Raw genomic sequence first — 22,707 nt, forward strand, 5'->3', positions numbered from 1 at the left:
TTTTAGACCGATAGAGGAAGGACATCAAGAGAAGATACACGTTAATCTGCAGTAGCTATGATGCAGGGGATCAGAGGCCAAATGGTAATAGATATTCAATTCCGTTGAATATGTGTTATGGGATGATTACATATGCGGCGGATTCTAATGAGCAATTCAAAGATGCAAAGAAGAGGATACATGATGTGATTGAATGTTATCGCGAGCAAACACGCAACAGATCTTTGACCCAAACAAGTTTGATGGCGACGATTTTTAATGTCTATTAATCTGGTTTAATTCTTTCTAAGTACTTAATTTCTACTTATGAAAAAAAAAGAAAAAAAAAGTACTTAATTTATATTATTTAATGATGTCGTATTTAATAGTTCTTTGCCCATAACAGATTTGAATGATGGTTTTATGACAGTGGACACAACTGCAGTTGCTGGTCCACAACAAGTCAAAAGTCTACTTGTTGTCAGAGGGAAAGGAAGACTCACATCTCTGAGGAGAGCATCCAATATGGAGACAAATATGCGAAAGGTTAAAGCCAAATAGAAGAAAACTCAAGTTAGAGGGAAACGCAGATAGGTGAATGTTTTAACATTGGGAGAATTAAAAATAAATGTGTGATTCCTTTAACGTGTAAATATATGTTAGTTTTATAATGTAAACCAAGTAGAAAAAATATTTTTAATTGTTACGTTATTATTAGCGAGATGAGAGTTCCAATGTCGAAGATATACCAGCCATGGGCACGCGCAGGAATTTATTTGGGCCATCAGAAGTGGATATCACCAATTTTGGACAAGTGCAGGTATAAAAAATAGATCTATTTATAAGTCAAACAATGATTTCGCCTCAGTTGAGATGTCCACTTGTCTTGACTTTACTATTTGCTAAGAATTTTGTTATTTATAAACAGTCTGTTATAGACAGCTCAATAATTGACAGTTCACTAATCCAACACTGAGAAACAGTGATTGGTAGCCAAGAAAGTATAATATTTCTAAACTTTACACAATTTAATTGTAATATTTAAATGACATTAATATTTAGTCTATTAATGGTAGCAGATTTTTTTTGGTTCGATGGCGCACGACCGGACCTCCCCGGTGCAAAAAGGTTGAAATTTAATTTTTGCAAGCTTTGCAAGATACCCAAGGTGATATTATGTTATTTTTGTGCCATATGATAGTCAATTGCTCTGGATTGTTCTTCACGTACTTAACTAGTTATCTAAATGAATTTTAATAACTTCATTCCAGGTACATGTGCGAAAATGGAAACAATAATACTAGCATAATTACAATGGAACTGTACAAGTGCAAAAATGGAGTAAAAAAAAAAACTAGTAAGAAATCTCAAGGATTTGAATAGTCATTTTCTCCTTGATATTTACATTAAGTAACTTTAGTGATATCGAGGAGTTTTTGTAACTATTTTGTAAGAAGAAATGTTGGTTGGTGGCATTGAGACATTTTTGTAATTATTTTGTAAGAAGAAAAGTTGGTGGCATTGAGAAGTTCTTGACATCTTGTAATTATTTTGTAAGAATAAAGGTTGGTTGGTGGCATCGAGGAGTTTTTGTAATTATTTTGTAAGAAGAAGGGTTGGTGGTTAATGTTTTGTAATTATTTTATATTCAAAAAGCTTAAAAAGTGATAGTATTTCCGATTATTTTTGGAAGGGTGAAAGATTTTATAATTATTTATATTACTAGTGATGCAACAGGTTTGAGTAAGATTATATTGCTATGCCCGAAATAAGAGTATATCAGGTACATTCAAAGACAAATGGTCTATTGTCTCGGTTCAATAGAAACACAAATGGAATAAATGCTCAATTGCTTGGGTCAATAGAAACACAAATGGTTTCAATGGTCAATTGCCTCGGTTCAATAGAAACACAAATGGAATAAATGCTCAATTGCCTGGGTCAATAGAAACACAAATGGCTTCAATGATCAATTGCCTCGGGTCTTTTGAAACACAAATAGCATGCGTATTTCGTTTGAGTAGGATGGGTTTTTGTGTTGTTGGTATATCTGGGTTCATTTTTGCATTTGGCCAACCAGCCGAGTTCCAGCTTTATTTAGCTACATTCCTTAACTTACATACACAAACCAAATAATAGCAGAATCCTTTAATTGTCCATTCAACACAAAAACTAAAGTAACTTATACAAATGTGATAAAAAAAATAAAGTAACTTATAACACTTTAACTACAATTCAGTTCTCTAAATAACTAATAATACTTAATAACTAATAACACTTAAACTAAATATTTACAGTACTAAATAACTAATAACTTATAACACTAAATAACTAATAACACTTAACCTACAAATTCCGAATAAGATGCAACATAAACCACTACCGAGAGTATAAATAACAAAAAACAACTACAAAAAGATCAAAGTACACCTGGGATAATGTGTGTGAACGCCTTAGGACAGCTTCTCTCTCAAGAAGCACCAACTCCTTTTTCCAAACCTCCTCAGATATACTGTATAGCACAATCTCTATCTTCTTGATGTCATTCACTATCTTAAGGAGCTTAGTTACTTTATTTTCGACATCGCTAATTCTCTTCTCGAGCTCTTCCTCCTTCCTTGACAGTTCATTTTTTCTTTCTTCTAGCTCTATGTCTTGATCATTATCTGCCCACTTGAAATATTTACAGTATGGTAATCCATGATATTTGCACACAAAAACAATTCAAATGTTAGACGTACGTAATATTAATTATATCATTAAATACGTTATATTACAAGTCATGTAGTTACTTTCGTGTTGTACTTTGGACACCCTAAGAAGGGTCGTCCAGGATTTGCCTAAGTATTTGAGTATCTCAATATAGCTTCAACGTCACAGAAGCACAAAGGAGATGCCAAAGTACGTTTGCCAAAAGATGAAGAAGACAGTGATGATGACGACATTCTAACATGAACCAGAATCACAATGGAAAGGCTCACATATCAAAAGACACGTACTCTAATCCTCTAATTTTCTCAGTAAATCATCATGTTTAAGAAGTCAACCAGAAATTACAAGATAAAGATATTATGTTAAATTTTAGCTAATGTTGCTGGTGTCATTGGCTAACTCAAGCCCCTAACTCAAGAGACAGCTTCCCGAGGTGTGGTGTCATGTCAACCATATATATATATATGCTCCCACCAAACTCAAGCCCCATATCAACCATTCTTATTGAAAATTAAGATAAATAATATCCATCATTTTTTGAGTTATCATCATTTCATTTGACACTACCATATCAAGTTTTCAAGCATTTTATATTATAATTGAATGCACTTTCAACCATGCTCTTAAAATGTTTAAAACAAGATAACTATCCGAGTGAATTAATAGGAACAAAAGCATAAGAATAACTATTGTCTGATAAACCAAACGGTTGTTTGAGACAGCTTCCCGGGGCGTGGTGTCATGTCAACCATATATATATATATGCTCCCACCAAACTCAAGCCCCATATCAACCATTCTTATTGAAAATTAAGATAAATAATATCCATCATTTTTTAAGTTATCGTCATTTCATTTGACACCACCATATCAAGTTTTCAAGCATTTTATATTAGAATTGAATGCACTTTCAACCATGCTCTCAAAATGTTTAAAACAAGATAACAATTCGAGTGAATTAATAAGAACAAAAGCATAAGAATAACTACTGTTCGATAAACCAAACGGTTGTTTGAGACAGCTTCCCTGGGTGTGGTGTCATGTTAACCATATATATATATATATATATATGCTCCCACCAAACTCAAGCCCCATATATATATGCTCCCACCAAACTCAAGCCCCATATCAACCATTCTTATTGAAAATTAAGATAAATAATATCCATCATTTTTTGGGTTATCGTCATTTCATTTGACACCACCATGTCAAGTTTTCAAGTATTTTATATTAGAATTGAATTCACTTTCAACCATCCTCTTAAAATGTTTAAAACAAGATAACAATCCGAGTGAATTAATAAGAACAAAAGCATAAGAATAACTACTGTCTGATAAACCAAACAGTTGTTTGAGACAGCTTCCCGAGGTGTGGTGTCATGTCAACCATATATATATATATGCTCCCACCAAACTCAAGCCCCATATCAACCATTCTTATTGAAAATTAAGATAAATAATATCCATCATTTTTTGAGTTATCATCATTTCATTTGACACTACCATATCAAGTTTTCAAGCATTTTATATTATAATTGAATGCACTTTCAACCATGCTCTTAAAATGTTTAAAACAAGATAACTATCCGAGTGAATTAATAGGAACAAAAGCATAAGAATAACTATTGTCTGATAAACCAAACGGTTGTTTGAGACAGCTTCCCGGGGCGTGGTGTCATGTCAACCATATATATATATATGCTCCCACCAAACTCAAGCCCCATATCAACCATTCTTATTGAAAATTAAGATAAATAATATCCATCATTTTTTAAGTTATCGTCATTTCATTTGACACCACCATATCAAGTTTTCAAGCATTTTATATTAGAATTGAATGCACTTTCAACCATGCTCTCAAAATGTTTAAAACAAGATAACAATTCGAGTGAATTAATAAGAACAAAAGCATAAGAATAACTACTGTTCGATAAACCAAACGGTTGTTTGAGACAGCTTCCCTGGGTGTGGTGTCATGTTAACCATATATATATATATATATATATATGCTCCCACCAAACTCAAGCCCCATATATATATGCTCCCACCAAACTCAAGCCCCATATCAACCATTCTTATTGAAAATTAAGATAAATAATATACATCATTTTTTGAGTTATTGTCATTTCATTTGACACCGCCATATCAAGTTTTCAAGCATTTTATAATATAATTGAATGCACTTTCAACCATGCTCTTAAAATGTTTAAAACAAGATAACAATCCGAGTGAATTAATAAGAACAAAAGCATAAAAATAACTACTGTCTGATAAACCAAACAACCTTTGGTAAGCTTCCCGACTGGCAAGAAAACTTACATAGACATTTTTAGATAACATTAAATGATATCAGATAAATTCAAAAATAGCAATAATTTCTAAACATCTAAAAAGGATGGTTATATATAAATTGGTATTTCGTATATCACATGGGTCGTCACAAAACTTTGCTCAGCAAAGAAGGCAGAAATGAATTAGAGTTGCTTTTTTAAAGTCTCTCAATAAAGTAGCTAGATATATAATAATCGGGTATAGGCCATGGCATTAGAGTCTGTATGATGATAATCAAATGCTTGGGTTAATTACGGGAAAGTGCATGCAGACATCCGACAAACCTAATGATCCATTTCATTAAATTAAAGCATACCCCAACTCCATATATGTAGATTTTGCACATGAATGTACGGCTAAGCACATCAAAGACATTATCAGAGTTTTGCATTCACATGTTTTCTTGTGTTGATATGTGATGTTGTGTGAGTGTGAACTCGTATTGCCAAATATAATTTTTCTAAACTAAAAACTCCATAAAATAAAAAAAATAAAAAAAAAAACATAATGATGGAAGGAATTGAAAAGGATGTGCACTTGCCTTCAACCTAGACCGGACAGGGGCGAGTCTCTTCCTTGTTCCTTAATCACCTTATTCTAGGATTAGAATTTCGGGATGAAGGGAAATTAGTTGGTTAGGACTAGGGTTTTCGGATGAGGGAAAGAGGCGAGTTAGGGTTAGGGTTAGGGTTAGTGTTTCGAGATGAAGGGAAATGAGCTGGGTTAGGGTTAGGAGGGAGGGAGGTCTACTGGGTCATCTTCGAGGGATGTGAGAACTCGGAATGAAAGGAAATGGAAGGGCTTCGAGTGAGACCAATGACGGAAGGGGCAACTGGAGCTTCGCCGCAATGAGACATAGAGAGGACAGAAGGAAGGGGCTTCTGGAGCTGGAGCTCGCGACATAGATACGAATGATGGAAGGGGCACTGGAGCTAGGGTGAGAAACAGAGAGCAACACAGAGAGAGAAAGGAATCAGAGAGAAACAGAGGGAATCGGGGTCGAAACATAGAAGGAGGGAGAAAAGAGGGAAATGGGAAAATGGAAAATTGAAAATTGAAAACATAGAAAATTGAAAACGATAGAGAGAGAAAGGAATCAGAGAGAAATGGAGGGAATCGAAGTCGAAACATAGAATGAGGGAGAAAACGGGGGGAAATTGAGAAATGGAAAATTGAAAACGTGAAAACGTGAAAAATTGAAAACGATGAAAAATTGAAAACGACGTCGTTTTCAATTTTTCACGTCAGTGCCGTTTGCATGGCGCTTGCACGAACCGATTGCGCCCAGAGTTTTTGCAAATTAAAAGCCCACAATCATACCGCCCCAATATTTCTGGTGGTTGCCAAGGACATTATACACATGTGACCGTGTCCCATTACATCTGCCACATGTAATCACGCTATTGAGCAGAAATCAACAAGTTATAACCTTTATAAAAAAAGTGATAGCTTGTCCCAACCAGCCGTCCTAGGACTTACATAATTTTACATCTTTGGCTTTGTAACGTCATTCACATTTTTCGAAACCCCCCTGAGAGTACCGCTGATTATAAGACTCAAAACAGATATAATCTTATGCATATTAAAAGGCTCAACTTTACTATTTATCATTTCTACACATCACACATTATATTTATTTTTATTTTATTATTCTTAAATTAATTAAATTCTTATATTCATTATCTATACACTACACATTTAGTGAGAAAAAAAAAATAAATAACCGTGATATGTGGATATATGAATAAAATTTTTCTAAAAAGAATAATAAAAAACCACTACAGATGATTACGACTAGTTCAATCTAATCCATTCTAACCTTAATTGTTTTTCCCAGCACCCTTAATTCCATTTGGCCCCCGTTGAATTAAGAGAGAGAGTCTTAAATGAATTAAATAAAATATTATTAAAATATTAATTTTTAATATTATTATTGTTTTTAAATTTGAAAAAATTGAATTACTTACTATATTTTGTGTGAAAATTTAAAAAAATTATAATGATGAGATAAAATAAGATGAATTGAGATCACTTCTCAATCTAAACAGGCCTCAGTGGATACCTGACTGTCCACTGTCTGTTAGTACTTCGGTCCTGGAGCCTTTTGTCTCCAACTACTACTAGTTCTCAGGAGAAAATACAAGTTCAAAACAAAAGAGGGAAACCATGGATTTGTAATTCTGATTTCTTAACTGTTTCTTGTTGGCAGGACTGATTTCTTGATAATAAATACAGGAAATAGCGACTACAACATGAAGGAAGTCAAAGATAACACACTGGTGGGGCTAAGAAGTGGGTTCAAATGCAGCCTGTTCCATCCAAGCGCCATTCAAATTAGACTGCCACAACCGCACCGCCCCATCACTTCCGGTGGTTGCCAAGGTCATTCCACTCATGTCCCATTCCATCTGCCACACCTAATCACGCAATTGAACAGAGATCAACAAGCTATCACCTCTTCTCTATAGACAAAATATGGCCCAACCAACCGTCCTAGGACTTGTATAATTTTACATCTTTTGCTTTGTAACATCATTCACATTTTTCACCCCTTTTTGGGAAGGCTCGGTAATTAAAATCATTGTAATCATCTTTTTCATAGGTACAAAGCTGTGCCAAATTATGTGAACCGGGACAAGGATATGATGCTGTTATGTCCAACACCGCCATGAGCCCCTAGTATTGCATGTGGTCATGGAATTAAATAAAAAAGAAGTAAAAATACAATTTGCACCATCCAAATATCAAGCAGTTTGCACTTTATAGTTTATAACCCAAATTACCAAAACACATTGAACTCTCCAACCACCAAAAACATACATATATCACCCTCTCCAAATATGGTCATTATAAGATGGATGAAAAATAGGTGATGTAGTTCATTTTAATGGCTAAAATTGGACAAATGTTTTCGTTTTTTTTATAGTGGGAGGGTAAGTGTATCAGTTTCAGTGGTTTGTGGTGCAAATTGTAAAACGCCCAATGGTTGGATGGTGCTGCAAAATGTCTTTTTCCCTAAAAAGGTCAAAGTGATGCTATTATTACCTCGCCTTTATGACTGGAGAGCAGAGCAACTTTTTCCACAGAGAGCCTTCCATCTAGGTCAGGGTCCAATCCAAGATGCCATATTGAAATTCCCTTGTGAGTTGCAACAGCTATTACTTCATATGGTCTGGAAAGGAATTATGCCATAACATCGTCAAACAGAATAATTTTTTTTATAAGAAAGACACTTTTATAAAAAAAAGATATAATACGACAGAATTCAAATATAATACAACAGAAATCATCAAACAAAACAAAGTAAACACCAGTACCAATAAAATACTAGCAGCATCAGGTTAAGACAATCTAGGACCAATTTGTTTGAACTTTCCCTTGTTCTCACATTCAGTAATCTCAAATAAATTTGGTAACAGTCACAATCAATATATCTGCAGAGCAGGCAATATCAGTAAGTTCAGCCTGCTAACAACAATATGCAGTTCCATCACAAATTAGAATTACCTGCCAATGTTTGGTGCCCATGCAACAGCATAAACCTGATCACCTTTGTCCCCAGGCAACGCCAACTCTGCAACTGGAAGCCATCTTTGGTGGGCCGGGTCAAATTCCCATACCTGTGGGAATCTAAGTTGTGATTCACAATCAAAGTAATGTTGACAATTCATCCACTTTATACACACTGATATTCCACAGAATTTCAACTAATAAAGGCCTATTTGATTTTGTGATGTATCTCTTGAAAACTGAAACCGAGGTGCACTTTAGTCTTCTTGAACCTAATGTCACATAAATGCTTTTGCTTTTTCTTTGGAAGGTGGGGGATGGGGTGGGAGTCAAGTTACAGTGTTATACCAAAATCATACTAGAAGCAAAAGAAAAACCTACTCCTGTTGCTGTGTTGATGGGATGATAAAATCATTGCATTGTCACAACTACTAAAATATCAGGGTTAAAAGCATCCCTAGTGACTCAGTGAGTTAGGCTTCAACTATAATTTAAGTCTGACATGTACAATCCAAGACAATCAAGTAATTAATCATACACAGAGCACATGAAATGAATAAGCAGAAAGTATGAAGTATACCTTGGAGGAATTAAGTTGTGGTGTATCCGAATTGAAACCCAAAACGAAACTTGATTCCTGGCTTTCCCCTCCTTGTGGTTTCCAAGAAATAGATGCAGATAAGCACAAAGCCTTGCTGAATGTAAAGACTGACTCAATCACATTCTGAAATTCAGCCTGGAGAAAAGGGCATGACGGTGACAATAAAAGGATGGTCTTCAAAAAGTTATCAAATGTCAAAATATAGCCCAAGCAGAAAAAAATACTTTTCTAAGCCCAACCTAAGACCTTCAAACAATGGCTTCTAACCACCAGGCGTGAATCTTTACCAGAGTGTTAGCCTGGCATCTGAGTCAGCATAGGGGTGAAAAATCGAGCCAAATCCACAACACAATGAGATTATTGATCTTCATTTTCTTCTTTGTCACCCAGAAAAACTAGATTATAAACAAGAAAACCTAAAAAGTAACAAACTTTGCATCAATTGTTATATTAGTTGCTAGAGATTTTTCATATAAATTTCATCTCCTCTTGCATCAAAAAGGGGAGAAAAAAGTGGGGAAAAAAAAGAAAATAAAGAAGAGACAGTTTGAAATTTAAAAGTCACATACATCAACCTAGAGAAAGCAAGGATTTGATGACTGGAAAACAAGAAAAGAAGACTAAAAATGAAGAAATAAAAATGACACATGCAAGAAGACCTTGGTTTTTCAGAATGCACAAAACTTCAAATCGTCAGCAATTTTTTAACAACGTGAACCGTGAAAAATAAAAATAGTAGTTGAATTAAATAAGAAGATCACCTGAAGTTGCCAATTCTTCAGCTCCAAGCAATCCAGGAGCTCATAGACTTTCACATGGCCATCTGAATATGCAGCAACCTATATTGTACATTCAAAAAATGTAAATGATCATCGAAATCAGATATGATTCTACAAAGTAATGGGAGACAGTTGACATGAGACAACAAAAATAAATATCCCACTTAGTCACAAAAGTTGCTGAATTTTTTTTTTTTTTTTTTTTGTATAGGTAATAAGAAATTTTATTCCAAGTAAATAGGCATAGCCAAACAACGGCTGCTGTTTTTTTTTTTTTTTTTTTTTTTTTTTTTTTTTTTTTTTTTTTTTTTTTTTTTTTTTTTTTTTTTTTTTTTATAAATGTTGGGGAACCTCTTCAAGGCAGGGCCATTCGGACCCACCCCTGCAGAGTAAACCACGGTCCCGTGCACCGCACCCTCAGACGTTTCCCTATACGGAACTGGTTAAATGCTTTTCACCAGGAGGTGTAGCCCCAAAGGATTGTTTGCACCCATGAGGTGTTGAACCTTGGACCTTGAAATGAGTGATACCCCAAGATCAAGGCCTTCACCACTTGGGCCAACCCCTTGGTGTTGCTGATTTAATATGACATTGATATTCAACAGCCATAGTATTTCATGCTCACATAGCACTAATAGCTCCTACAACATGTTAAATAGAAATTGATTCCATATACATCAAAATCCAATGAAATTAATCAAATGACAACCATGCAACCATCATCAGCCATTTGGATCAAGCTTTAACATTATAGACAATTAATTTAGGAATAAAGAAAGGCTGCAACGGTGTTGACGCTCACCATTTTCAGACTTCTCAGAGAGATTCCAAATTGGATATCCAACACTTTAGCTGAATTGCTTTTAAAGCTTTCGCACAGCTTCCATTGAGGAGGTTGCGCATCTAAAAGGTTAAGGCAGGCGAAAAAATTACCAGATGAGTTCTAGATTTTACTCTAATAGATGGAAACAAAAGAACCAAAAGTTAAGGCTGAAGCAAATCCAAAAAATAAATTGTTCTTTTTTTTAAATTCTTGGTCAAGCATAATAACTATAGCCTTTATTGCACTTTCTAGTTATATATTCAACATGTAGTCCTGGCATGAAAACCACCACGGTAGGTCAAAAAAGAAAATGAAATCTAAGAACACCTTCTTTAACCTCCTCCCACAATGACACAGTTCCATCAGTGCAAATGCATGCTACTGCATCGCCATATTCTGGAGGAACCCAAACAACCTTGACAATGCTGTCCTCGTGTGCCTGCAAAAGGTTCAGTGAGATAAGTCATGGATATCAAGAGTTACCATAGAAACTTAATTTCAGCAAGCCAAGTTCTCAGATGGCAAACTAGTGAAGCTACGTACAGGCACCATAGATAGGAATGCACGCTTGCAAAATACAAGCAAAGCATCAGGTAAATCCAGTGGGTGGTTTTAGCAATATGAACTGTGATATCATCCAAACTGCACTTACATGGCTTATTCTAAGCATAGTAGAACCTAATTCCTCTTCTGGGGTGTATATCTAACAATTGCCCCACATCTTTTTGATCGGTAAAATACACTTCTTAATATATTAACTTTAACTCGGACGAAAATGATAACAAAATGCTCTTACATCCAAGTATCAATTACCCAAGACTGACTCGAATTACACTCAAGCATAGTCTACTCAACGTGAGTAAGATTAAATACGCCTCAACTTATGCGGAAGTTAGCTTTCTGTATGTGTGATTTATGTAATCAAGAACAAATTCAACTACTCAGCCAACAAAAGCACAAAGTGCAAGCTTTTAATGTATAGAAAAATTAAAATTTATATTTCACACGGCTCGAACAATCTCAATTCCAGTACTAAGGGTCCAATCCCATGCAACAACAACAGCCTACGCCCTCCTTTCTAAAAAAGAAAAGAACATACTTACTGTAATAACTAATAAGTAATTAGCCGACTAGGAAAATAATTTTCAACGGATCAAAACCATGTTAACGTGGAAAAGAATAAAAAACAAACAAATTAGGGACAAATGAGAGTGAGCGGATTACGAACCCTAGATTTGGAAGTGCAGGTAAAGGAAGAAGAAGAAGCTGGGTCCTGCGAGTCGAATACAGCTAGGGTTCCATCGCCGGAACCAGTGGCCAATCTCTGACCGCAGTAGTTCCATGCCGAGCAGACCGTCCCTTTCTCAAGGGTCACCAAAGATTTCGCCATGTCCGCACTCTACAAACTCGGGAGCCTTTCTCGGAGAGTGGGATATGGGAGGCGCGCTAAAGGCACTGCTATGGGTTACGGCTATGGATAAAACGGGTGCGTTTCATGCAATGAACGGTTTATTTCTACCACAATCATAGTCACAAACGGCTTGTCGCATAAGAGCGCTCCGTTCCATCTAACCAAAGAAAAATGATGCCCGACCAACCATATTTGAAATGGTCGATATTTTTATAAAAGAATTTATAAATAATATTAATTTATAAAGGAAGTATGAATTATGCTCAGGCCATAAAATTAATAAGGTGAAAACTGCTATAATTTTTAGTAGAAATGTTACAAAGGAAGTCAAAAGTGATATTATGGCTACGTAGGGTGTTAGTGGTATTCAACAATATGAAAAATAACTTAGTATACCACCTGTTGTTGGTAGATCAAAAACACAAGCTTTTGATGAGATTAAACAAAAAGTTTGGAGAAAGTTGCTGGAAGGAAAAACTCGTCTCGAGGAGGGAGATAAGTTCTTATTAAGGCAATGGCATTAACTATTCTAACTTATGCAATGAGCTGTTTCAAATTACCTATTAGCCTATATACTGAGTTGGAAAATATGATGGCTCACTTTTGGTGAGGTCACAGAGCAAATGAGAGAACAATTCATTGGATTAGTTGGGACCACATGTGTGAATAAAAGTTCAGAGGTGGTTTGGGTTTCTAAGATTTGAGAAATTTTAACACTGCTATTTTGGCAAAACAAGGCTGGAGAATTTACAACAAGAAGATACTTTGTTGTATCAAATATATAAAGTAAGGTACTTTCCAAATGTCAGTTTTTTTATCAAAATTAGGCACTAATCCATCATATGCGTGGAGAGGAATTTGGGAAGCAAAGCATTTATTATTTCAAGGTTGTCAATAACAAATTGGGAATGGATCCTCAGTAAATATATGGGAAGATGTATGGATTCCTGGGCACCAGACTTTATATAAGGAGATGAGAATGATTGTGGAAAACAATAGCGTAGAAAGGGTGTCATCCTTTATTGACAAAAATTCGATGTGGTGGAATGTAGAAAAAGTTAGAGTTCTATTCAATCCAAGGGTGGCTGCTGATATTCTAAAAATAATTATATATCCTAGAGAGCATGCAGATACATGGATATGGAAACATGAAAGAATAGCACCTTTAGTATTAACAGTACTTATATATTCTTCATAACAATTTTCACATGAGATAAATGTGAGACCTCAAATGCTCATGATCATAATCAATTATGGAAAGAGATTTGGAGGATGAAGATTCCTAACAAATTAGAATATTTGCATGGAGAGCTTGTAGAGAAGGGCTTCCTACAAGAGCAAATCTAAGGAAAAAGAGAGTGGAGGTTGAACCTACATGTATGTTCTGCCAACATAGTCCAGAAGATATAAAACATGTTTTAATTTATTCATGTATTGCTATTAGAGAAGTTTGGTATAACCATATTTCTGCTATGAAGGATTTGGAAGATGATATGTCTATCAAGAATATAGCTCTGCTCTTACTGAATAAAGGAGATATAAATGATCTCACTACTTTCATCTTAATAGCTTGGGCCTTATGGTATAGGAGAAACAAGACGGTAGATGAGCATCTCTATTTGGAACCCACATAGGTTATTGACCATGCTCTTTCTTTACAAAAAGTTCACGAGGATTTGATATTATTCGCAACTTCAAAAGCAGAGAAAATATGCTGTTGGAGACCCCCACCTACTGATTATTTTAAACTCAATGTGGATGATGCAATGTTTTTTTTTTATCCCCATAAGGCTGGAGTGGAAGCTATTCTAAGATATGAGAATGGTAAAGTAGTGATGGCTGCTAGTAAAATTGAGAATGAATTGTTCAACCTTGACACCATTGGGCTACTTACAATGTTCAGAGGTTTACAGCTTTGTGCCCATTTGGGATTTTCAAAATTAATTCTTGAAAGTGATAGCATGTTGATGGTGAGGGCTTTACAAGAGGTGGGTATTTCTTTTTCAAGTCTTGAGAATCAATTGACAGAAGTGTAGAATATGTTACCTCTCTTTACTGAGTTTAAGGTTCAACATGTACCAAGAATGGGTAATAAGGCTGCACATCAACTTGCATGCTATATTTGAAAGGTTGAAGATATTGAGATGTGGTGGGAAGTTGTTACAATGTGTGTTGCACAGGCTATTTGGCTTGACAAAACTTATATGTAATCTGTTATGATGTTAATGATTATTTCTGTTATAAAAAAAAAAAAAAAAAAACAAATTGATATAATAAAATGGCTGTATTTCAATGAAATATATATATTTATATTTATATATACACATACGAGTAAGGTCAGGGGATAAGTTCCAAATGCACATACTCACACAAATCTTTTATAAAAAAGTGAATTTTTCATATTTTTTCGGGGAAGAGTCCACTTTTATAAAATATATGTGGGAGACTTGTACATGGCAATCATACTTTTGCGATACTTGTATATATTCATTATTGATATATATATATATATATATATGTATATAGTTTCTTAATTTTGTTTCTCTTATATATATAATTGATGGCTCTCATTTTGCAAGAGTCTAAGTGGTCCTAGGTGATCAATGATAATTGTATCTTAGAACATCTACATTTGGATGATTAAAATTTTCTCTAAATTTTAGCCAAAAGTCATTTTTCTATATTTTAATTACTCATCTTTCCAAAACTTACTACAAAACAACTGTAGCTTTCCCAAACTTATTTATATTAATATTTTATTAGTAAGTAGTTGATTGTAAAGAAAAGTAAAAGAATAAAGAATAAAGAAATGTTATTTTAATAGAATAGAGAAAAAATAGAAAGTAAGATGTAGAAAGTTTTGAAAAGATGAGTAATTAAAATAGAAAAAGATAATTTTTAAATAAAATTTAGAGAAGAATTTGATCATCTGTGGATGCTCTGTTTGCAGAGCTACAGTTGCTAAACTTGTTTTTTCAAATGTTACTGTGTTCTTTTTAAGTTTTTGTTGCTTTTTATTTTTCTAATATTAAGTTTTTTATTTTTACTTTATAATTTCAAATAATTTTATTTTAATGGAAAGGGGCAAATGACCATTTAGACACATGCACGGACAAAATTCCTAAGGCATAGTTGTTATTTTTATTTATATTTATTATCTCATAAATCAATTTAAAAAAAGATAACAACTTTAAGGATACTACGTACAATATATATGATTTTCCACATTTTGGGTCTCGAAGAAATTAGATGCAGCTTAATTTCAACTTATACATCATTTGAAGGAGAAAGGTTAGAATCGCATAACCGATATGAATTTCTTATGTCGATTAACGCGTGAAAGCCAATGATTTCTTCAATCACTGCTACATCGAATGCAGAAGAAGCACCCAGAATTTTGTCACAGAGATAGACATAAATAATTAACGAAAACATTAGAAGCTTTTTAGACTGCAGTACTTCCTCAAGAACGCTACAAGAAATCAGTCATTTTCCAGCAATTTTAAGATCGCCACAAATCGCTCCAAATCGTTTCCACTTGCCACACTTTCATCTGCCTTATTTCTTGTACTGACATGAACGAATAGACATTAGATTAGAGCTCCGAATCGCTCTCCACTTGCCACACTTTCATCTAATATCTTGTTCTTGTCGTATTTGTACTCAAAACCCATTTTTATCAGTTTTGTAAAATCGCAACCGACCCCATTATTAGTTGGTCCTTCCATGAATCTGAAATAAAATATCAGTTAGCTGAAGGGAACAGATTGGCAATAAAATAAAAAAGGGAAAGAAAGATTGGCAATAAAATCTTGAATGAAGACTCTTACTCTTTTGCTATCTGGTTTTCCGCAAACTTTTCTTGAAAGTAAATTGCAATTTCTCTGATGGTTGGATTGGCAGCAGCACAGAGGAATCTACCTTTCATCAATGGTTTTTCCATGCAGAAGATATGAGCTCGACAAACATCTTCAATGTGTACAAGAGCAATTGAACCCAAAAGTTCCTGCAGAAACTTCAATGCTTTTGAAAAGAACTGTTTTTCAGTGAGTGGTGAAAGAATAGTTTCCACACTTCCAGGTAGCTGTGGAAGAAGAGCTTCTCCTCCCACTAGGGCACAGACAAGTGTTACAACTTGGAGCCTGCCATTATCGTATTCATTATACTTCAGCACCTCTTTCTCTGCTAATATCTTGGATTTTATGTATGCCTACAACCCCAGATCAAAAGAAATCAGGCCATTACTGTTCCAAGATCTTCATAAAGCAAACAGTTGGAGTATCTCTATTAACTATTACACCAGAAAAATCTAGAACATAAAACTGGATTGAGTTTCATATAACATTGTCTTATTTCATAATAATACATTATTATTGTTAAGATGTAAAATAAATAATAAAATTTATATCTTTTCTATTGATTTAAATTTTTAAGATAAGTGGCGATTTCGCGTAGTATCAGAACTTTTGTTTTTAAGTTCAAATTTTAACTCTACACTATATCCGATTTAATTAAATATTTAATGTGTTAGGCCACCTATTAAGATAGAGTCTGACTCATACAAGAGAGAAGTGTTAAAAAATAAAATAAATAATAAAATCTACGTCTTTTTATCATCTTAAACTTTTGGAATAAATTGTGATTTCACAATTATAGACCTTCTAACATTACCCATACGATAAGAGCAATAGAAGAAGGATATACCAGTGTAAAATCATCGGCATAAGAGAATGACACATCAAGAGGTGTCCAACACGATTCATCCATGCATGATTTAAAAGAAACTCCGTCTTCTGTCAATGGTGACGAAGCCATGACAGAGGCAGTGTAGATGAGTCGCTTGACTGTTTGTGATCGAATACAGGAATCGGCGATGATCCGGACAGCAGCAACAGCAGCTTCGGCAGTATCCTTGTACTGTATTTCCCGCAACCCAGCTGTTAGTTAATTACCAAAATCCACTCAAACATTTGTGAGGGAAAACTAAGGATGTCTTTGGAAATGGACAGACCTGGGAGCTTTGAGCGTTGTGTAGCATCGGGGTGGCCACATGAAAAACATATTCGCAGCCTTTAATGGCTAATTCAAACTCAGGGGGATTGTAAATATCAGCTTCAAATAACACTAATCCGCTGCTTGCGTTGGGGAAGGACTTCAGGAGATCTACTTTGGATGTGTCGCCTGTAATTTTACGTTAAATGAGAAATACTTTTTGGTTCACATGGTACGTACAATTATAAAGCATTTTTTTATAAAATAAATCTAATAATTTATGCTAATTTTTGCAAGACATAGCTAGCACTTCTTAAATCAAACGCCATGCAAGAGGTCGGCTAAACATGCCCCCAAAATCAGAGAGAAAGAAAGAGAGAGACCCAAGTTCCTCAGAGTTGCATGTACTGTATGACCCTTCTCCAGAAGCGTTTTGACAAGCCAAGAACCAACATATCCAGAACCTCCCGTGACGCAGACTCTACTGTAACTGTTCTCCATCTGAAGTTAAAAGACACCTGATCCTGCGGCGCAGACTCTTCTGGGTCGTTTCCTTTCTCTTTTCCCGAGAGAGTTTCGTCACTTTGACTATGAGAGAGAGAATTCGATAAAGCAGATGCGTGCGTCTTGAGATCGTATTCATAGGTGGAATTGGTAAAGGAAAATATTTAGGGTAGTGATGAGTTACTATCTATTTATAATTTGTAGTGTATTGATTTTTTCATCTTTTAACTATTTTTTTAACATCTTTAATTATTAAGAAAAAATTAAAAAAATTATATAATTTTATTAATAGTCACTTTCTTAATTATTAAGTAAAATTAAAAATTAAAAAAAAATTAAATACAAAAAAGATAGTAAATACATAGTAAGAGAGTAGTAACACTATCATTTTCCAAATATTTATACACAACATTTTTCATAATATATTTTATAATAATATGTTAAATAAGAGATACTTTTATAAAACATTTTATAAAAATAACATTACTTATAAAAATACTTTTATCTTATAATATTGTTGTGAAATGTATCATAAAAATGTGTTGTGTATCAATTCTCATTAGAAAATACAGCTGTTTGGCTGACCTGGTTTGGTTTAGATCTCATTTTATATTATTATTATAATTTTTTTAGATTTTTCATAAAAAATATAATAAATGATTTAATTTTTTTAAATCTTAAAATAAAAATAATATTATAAATTAATATTTTAATAATATTTTATTTAATTTTTAACTTTTATCTCATCTATATAACCAAACGAGTACTTGGACTATATTATTTAGCTTGTTTGTTTGGTGAGATAGTTTACTGTTTTATTAACCAGTTTATTATTATTATTTATAAATAATAGATTATTATTTATAAATTATTTATTATTATTTTTTTATTATTCATTAACTATTTTATTAAGAGATGAATCATGGTCGGTATGAAGCCGTACACTTTCAATCCTTCTTTTGATTGTTTTACACCGAGTAATATTTTTTGTATTGATTTTTTTTTAACTTAATAGTTAAGAAATTTTTTTTTAATGAGTTTGTGAATTTTTTTTATTTTCTAAAAATATTTAAAGTGTAAAAAAATGTTTGAAAAAAAAAATAAAAAAACTTGTTGGCTTTTCGGAGAGGATTCTTGGCGTAGCATCACCCTAATTAGTTCACTCAAATGTACCTACTTTTATGTCATTTAAGCGCCAAGACTACCCGTGGGCGGCAGCTCTTTTGCTCCGTCGAGGCAAAGCCAAAACAAGACAAAAATAAAATAAAAGGAAATAAAAGGAAAATGCTGGGGACGGATGATTTGGAGTCTTGGACCCAAGCCGACCGATACTTACTTATTTATTTAAAAAAAAAAAAACTTGTGTTTATTAATGAATTGGTATTTTTTTTTTTTTTAAACATGGATAAAGATGTTTAAAAAATATGTAAACCCAACCACCCCCACCGCCCCGCCCCGCCCCGCCCCGAGTAATGCTTATTATGACATCTTATACAAATCAAAAGGCTTAACTTTACTATTCATCATCTCCACACCATACTTATTTTGATTTTATTATTCTTAAACTGATTGAATTCTTATATTTTATCCATACACTACATATTTAGTAAGAGGGAAAAAAAAAAGTGTGGTATGCGGAGATATGAATAGAATTTTTCTAAAAAGAATAATAAAAAACAACCACCACAGATGATTACAATTGGTTCGATTTAATCCATTAATAGAATTTCAACTAATAAAGGCCTATTTGATTTTGTTATGTGTCTCTTGAAAACTGAAACCGAAGTGCACTTTAGTCTTCTTCAACCTAATGTCACATAAATGCTTTCGCTTTTTCTTTGGAGGGTGGGGGATGGGGTGGGGGTCAAGTTACAGTGTTATACCAAAATCATACTAGAAGCAAAAGAAAAACCTACTCCTGTTGCTGTGTTGATGGGATGATAAAATCATTGCATTGTCACAAATACTAAAATATAAGGTTAAAAATATCCCTAGTGACTCAGTGAGTAAGGCTTCAACTATAATTTAAGTCTGACATGTACAATCCAAGACAATCAAGTAAGATGCTTCAAGCATAATGTTAAGAGTTGAAAAAGCTGTGCCTACTAATTAATCATACACAGAGCACATGAAATGAATAAGCGGAAAGCACAAAGAATACCTTGGAGGAATTAAGTTGTGGTGTATCCGAATTGAAACCCAAAACGAAACTTGATTCCTGGCTTTCCCCTCCTTGTGGTTTCCAAGAAATAGATGCAGATAAGCACAAAGCCTTGCTGAATGTAAAGACTGACTCAATCACATTCTGAAATTCAGCCTGGAGAAAAGGGCATGACGGTGACAATAAAAGGATGGTCTTCAAAAAGTTATCAAATGTCAAAATATAACCCAAGTAGAACAAAATACTTTTCTAAGCCCAGCCTAAGACCTTCAAACAATGGCTTCTAACCACCAGGCGTGAATCTTTGCCAGAGTGTTAGCCTGGCATCTGAGTCAACATAGGGGCAAAAATCGAGCCAAATCCACAACACAATGAGATTATTGATCTTCATTTTCTTCTCTGTCACCCAGAAAAACTAGATTATAAACAAGAAAACCTAAAAAGTAACAAACTTTGCATCAATTGTTATATTAGTTGCTAGAGATTTTTCATATAAATTTCATCTCCTCTTGCATCAAAAAGGGGAGAAACAAGTGGGGGAAAAGAAAGAAATAAAGAAGAGGCAGTTTGAAATTTAAAAGTCACATACAACAACCTAGAGAAAGCAAGGATTTGATGACTGGAAAACGAGAAAAGAAGACTAAAAATGAAGAAATAAAAATATGACACATGCAAGAAGACCTTGGTTTTTCTGTTTCAGAATGCACAAAACTTCAAATTGTCAGCAATTTTTTAACATCGTGAACTGTGAATAATAAAAATAGTAGTTGAATTGAATAAGATCATCACCTGAAGTTGCCACTTCTTCAGCTCCAAGCAATCCAGGAGCTCATAGACTTTCACATGGCCATCTGAATATGCAGCAACCTATATTGTACATTCAAACAATGTAAATAATCATCGAAATCAGATATGATTCTACAAAGTAATGGGAGACAGTCGACATGAGACAACAAAAATAAATATCCCACTTAGTCACAACGGTTGCTGAATTTTTTTTTTTTTTTTTTATAGGTAATAAGAAATTTTATTCCAAGTAAATAGGCATAGCCAAACAACAGTTGCTGATTTTTAATATGACATTGATATTCAACAGCCATAGTATTTCATGCTCACATAGCACTGATAGTTCCTACGTGTTAAATAGGAATTTTTTTTATAAGTAATAAGATATTTTCAAAATCTAATGAAACTAATCAAATTACAACTATGCAACCATCATCAGCCATTTGGATCAAGCTTTAACATTATAGACAATTAATTTAGGAATAAAGAAAAGCTGCAACAGTGTTGACGCTCACCATTTTCAGACTTCTCAGAGAGATTCCAAATTGGCTATCCAACACTTTAGCTGAATTGCTTTTAAAGCTTTTGCACAGCTTCCATTGAAGAGGTTGCGCATCTAAAGGTAAAGGCAGGCAAAAAAAATTACCAGATGAGTTCTAGATTTTACTCTAATAGATGGAAACAAAGAACTGGCAGAAGCAAATCCCAAAAATAAATTGATTTTTTTAAATTTTTGGTCAAGCATAATAACTATAGCCTTTATTGCACTTTCTAGTTATATATTCAACATGTAGTCCTGGCATGACAACCACCACAGTAGGTCAAAAAAAGAAAATGAAATCTAAGAACACCTTCTTTAACCTCCTCGCACAATGAAACAGCTCCATCAGTGCAAATGCATGCTACTGCATTGCCATATTCTGGAGGAACCCAAACAACCTTGACAATGCTGTCCTCGTGTACCTGCAAAAGGTTCAGTGAGATAAGTCATGGACATCAAGAGTTACCAAAGAAACTTAATTTCAGTAAGCCAAGTTCTCAGATGGCAAACTAGTGAAGCTACATACACGCACCATAGATAGGAATGCACGCTTGCAAAAGACAAGCAAAGCATCTGGTAAATCCAGTGGGTGGTTTTAGCAATATGAACTGTATTATCATCCAAATTGCACTTACATGGCTTATTCTAAGCATAGTAGAACCTAATTCCTCTTCTGGGGTGTATATCTAACAATTGCCCCTCTTCTTTTTGATCGGTAAAATACACTTATTAATATCTTAACTTTAACTCGGAAGAAAATGACAACAAAATGCTTCTTTTTTTTTTTTTTTTGGTAAGTAGAAAAAAAAAATGACAACAAAGCGCTCTTACATCCAAGTATTAATTACCCAAGACTGACTCGCATTACACTCAAGCATAGTCTACTCAACGTGAGTAAGATTAAATACGCCTCAACTTATGAGGAACTTTGCTTTCTGAATGTGTGATTAATGTAATCAAGAACAAATGCAACTACTCAGCCAACAAAAGCACAAAGTACAAGCTTTTATTGTATAGAAAAATTAAAATTTACATTTCAAACGGCTCGAACAATCTCAATTCCAGTACTAAGGGTCCAATCCCATGCAACAACAACAGCCTACGCCCTCCTTTCTAAAAAAGAAAAGAACATACTTCCTGTAATAAGTAATTAGCCGACTAGGAAAATAATTTTCAACGGATCAAAACCGGATTAACGTGGAAAAGAATAAAAAACGAACAAATTAGAGACAAATGAGAGTGAGCGGATTACGAACCCTAGATTTGGAAGTGCAGGGTGCAGGTAAAGGAAGAAGAAGAAGCTGGGTTCTGCGAGTCGAATACAGCTAGGGTTCCATCGCCGGAACCAGTGGCCAATCTCTGACCGCAGTAGTTCCATGCCGAGCAGACCGTCCCTTTCTCAAGGGTCACCAAAGATTTCGCCATGTCCGCACTCTCTACAAACTCGGGAGCCTTTCTCGGAGATCAGTGGGACATGGGAGGCGCGCAAAAAGCACTCCCAAGAGTTACTGCTATGGATAAAACGGGTGCGTTTCACGCAATGAACGGTTTACTTCTACCACAACAACTTAATAAGAGT

At 34.3% G+C, this 22,707-nt stretch overlaps 2 protein-coding genes and 1 pseudogene across 2 annotated transcripts; all 3 read right to left on the reverse strand.

Annotated features, from left to right (window-relative positions):
• Positions 1 to 7,176: 7,176 nt before the first annotated feature.
• Positions 7,177 to 22,616, reverse strand: LOC121237238 (protein SEH1). The gene is made up of 9 exons (XM_041133874.1): positions 22,554 to 22,616; positions 11,962 to 12,123; positions 11,061 to 11,172; positions 10,713 to 10,813; positions 9,893 to 9,970; positions 9,111 to 9,266; positions 8,528 to 8,640; positions 8,066 to 8,192; positions 7,177 to 7,437 (listed from the first exon to the last, which is right to left on the reverse strand). Exons 2-9 carry the CDS (start codon positions 12,121 to 12,123, stop codon positions 7,306 to 7,308), a joined length of 981 nt encoding a protein of 326 aa, XP_040989808.1. The 5' UTR covers positions 22,554 to 22,616; the 3' UTR covers positions 7,177 to 7,305.
• On the reverse strand, positions 8,380 to 17,747 carry LOC121237237 (putative anthocyanidin reductase). Its single transcript, XM_041133873.1, has 7 exons — positions 17,520 to 17,747; positions 17,156 to 17,325; positions 16,849 to 17,061; positions 15,975 to 16,354; positions 15,716 to 15,876; positions 14,345 to 14,355; positions 8,380 to 8,391 (listed from the first exon to the last, which is right to left on the reverse strand). The coding sequence occupies exons 1-5, from the start codon at positions 17,635 to 17,637 to the stop codon at positions 15,735 to 15,737; spliced, it is 1,023 nt and encodes a 340-aa protein (XP_040989807.1). The 5' UTR covers positions 17,638 to 17,747; the 3' UTR covers positions 8,380 to 8,391; positions 14,345 to 14,355; positions 15,716 to 15,734.
• On the reverse strand, positions 19,492 to 22,556 carry LOC121237239 (annotated as a pseudogene).
• Positions 22,617 to 22,707: the final 91 nt, after the last annotated feature.

This window comes from Juglans microcarpa x Juglans regia, chromosome 6S (genome assembly GCF_004785595.1).
Source record: "Juglans microcarpa x Juglans regia isolate MS1-56 chromosome 6S, Jm3101_v1.0, whole genome shotgun sequence".
Classification (NCBI taxonomy): Eukaryota; Viridiplantae; Streptophyta; class Magnoliopsida; order Fagales; family Juglandaceae; genus Juglans; species Juglans microcarpa x Juglans regia.

Coding starts and splice junctions, on each gene's coding strand:
- LOC121237238 (XM_041133874.1), bottom strand. CDS start 12,123: ATGGCGAAATCTTTGGTGACCCTTGAGAAAGGGACGGTCTGCTCGGCA. Junction 9,971..10,712: donor CTCTGAGAAGTCTGAAAATG/GTGAGCGTCAAC, acceptor TGTACAATATAG/GTTGCTGCATATTCAGATGG. Junction 7,438..8,065: donor TCTCCAGTCATAAAGGCGAG/GTAATAATAGCA, acceptor TTGCGTGATTAG/GTGTGGCAGATGGAATGGGA.
- LOC121237237 (XM_041133873.1), bottom strand. CDS start 17,637: ATGGAGAACAGTTACAGTAGAGTCTGCGTCACGGGAGGTTCTGGATAT. Junction 17,326..17,519: donor TGCAACTCTGAGGAACTTGG/GTCTCTCTCTTT, acceptor GTAAAATTACAG/GCGACACATCCAAAGTAGAT. Junction 17,062..17,155: donor ACAACGCTCAAAGCTCCCAG/GTCTGTCCATTT, acceptor CGGGAAATACAG/TACAAGGATACTGCCGAAGC.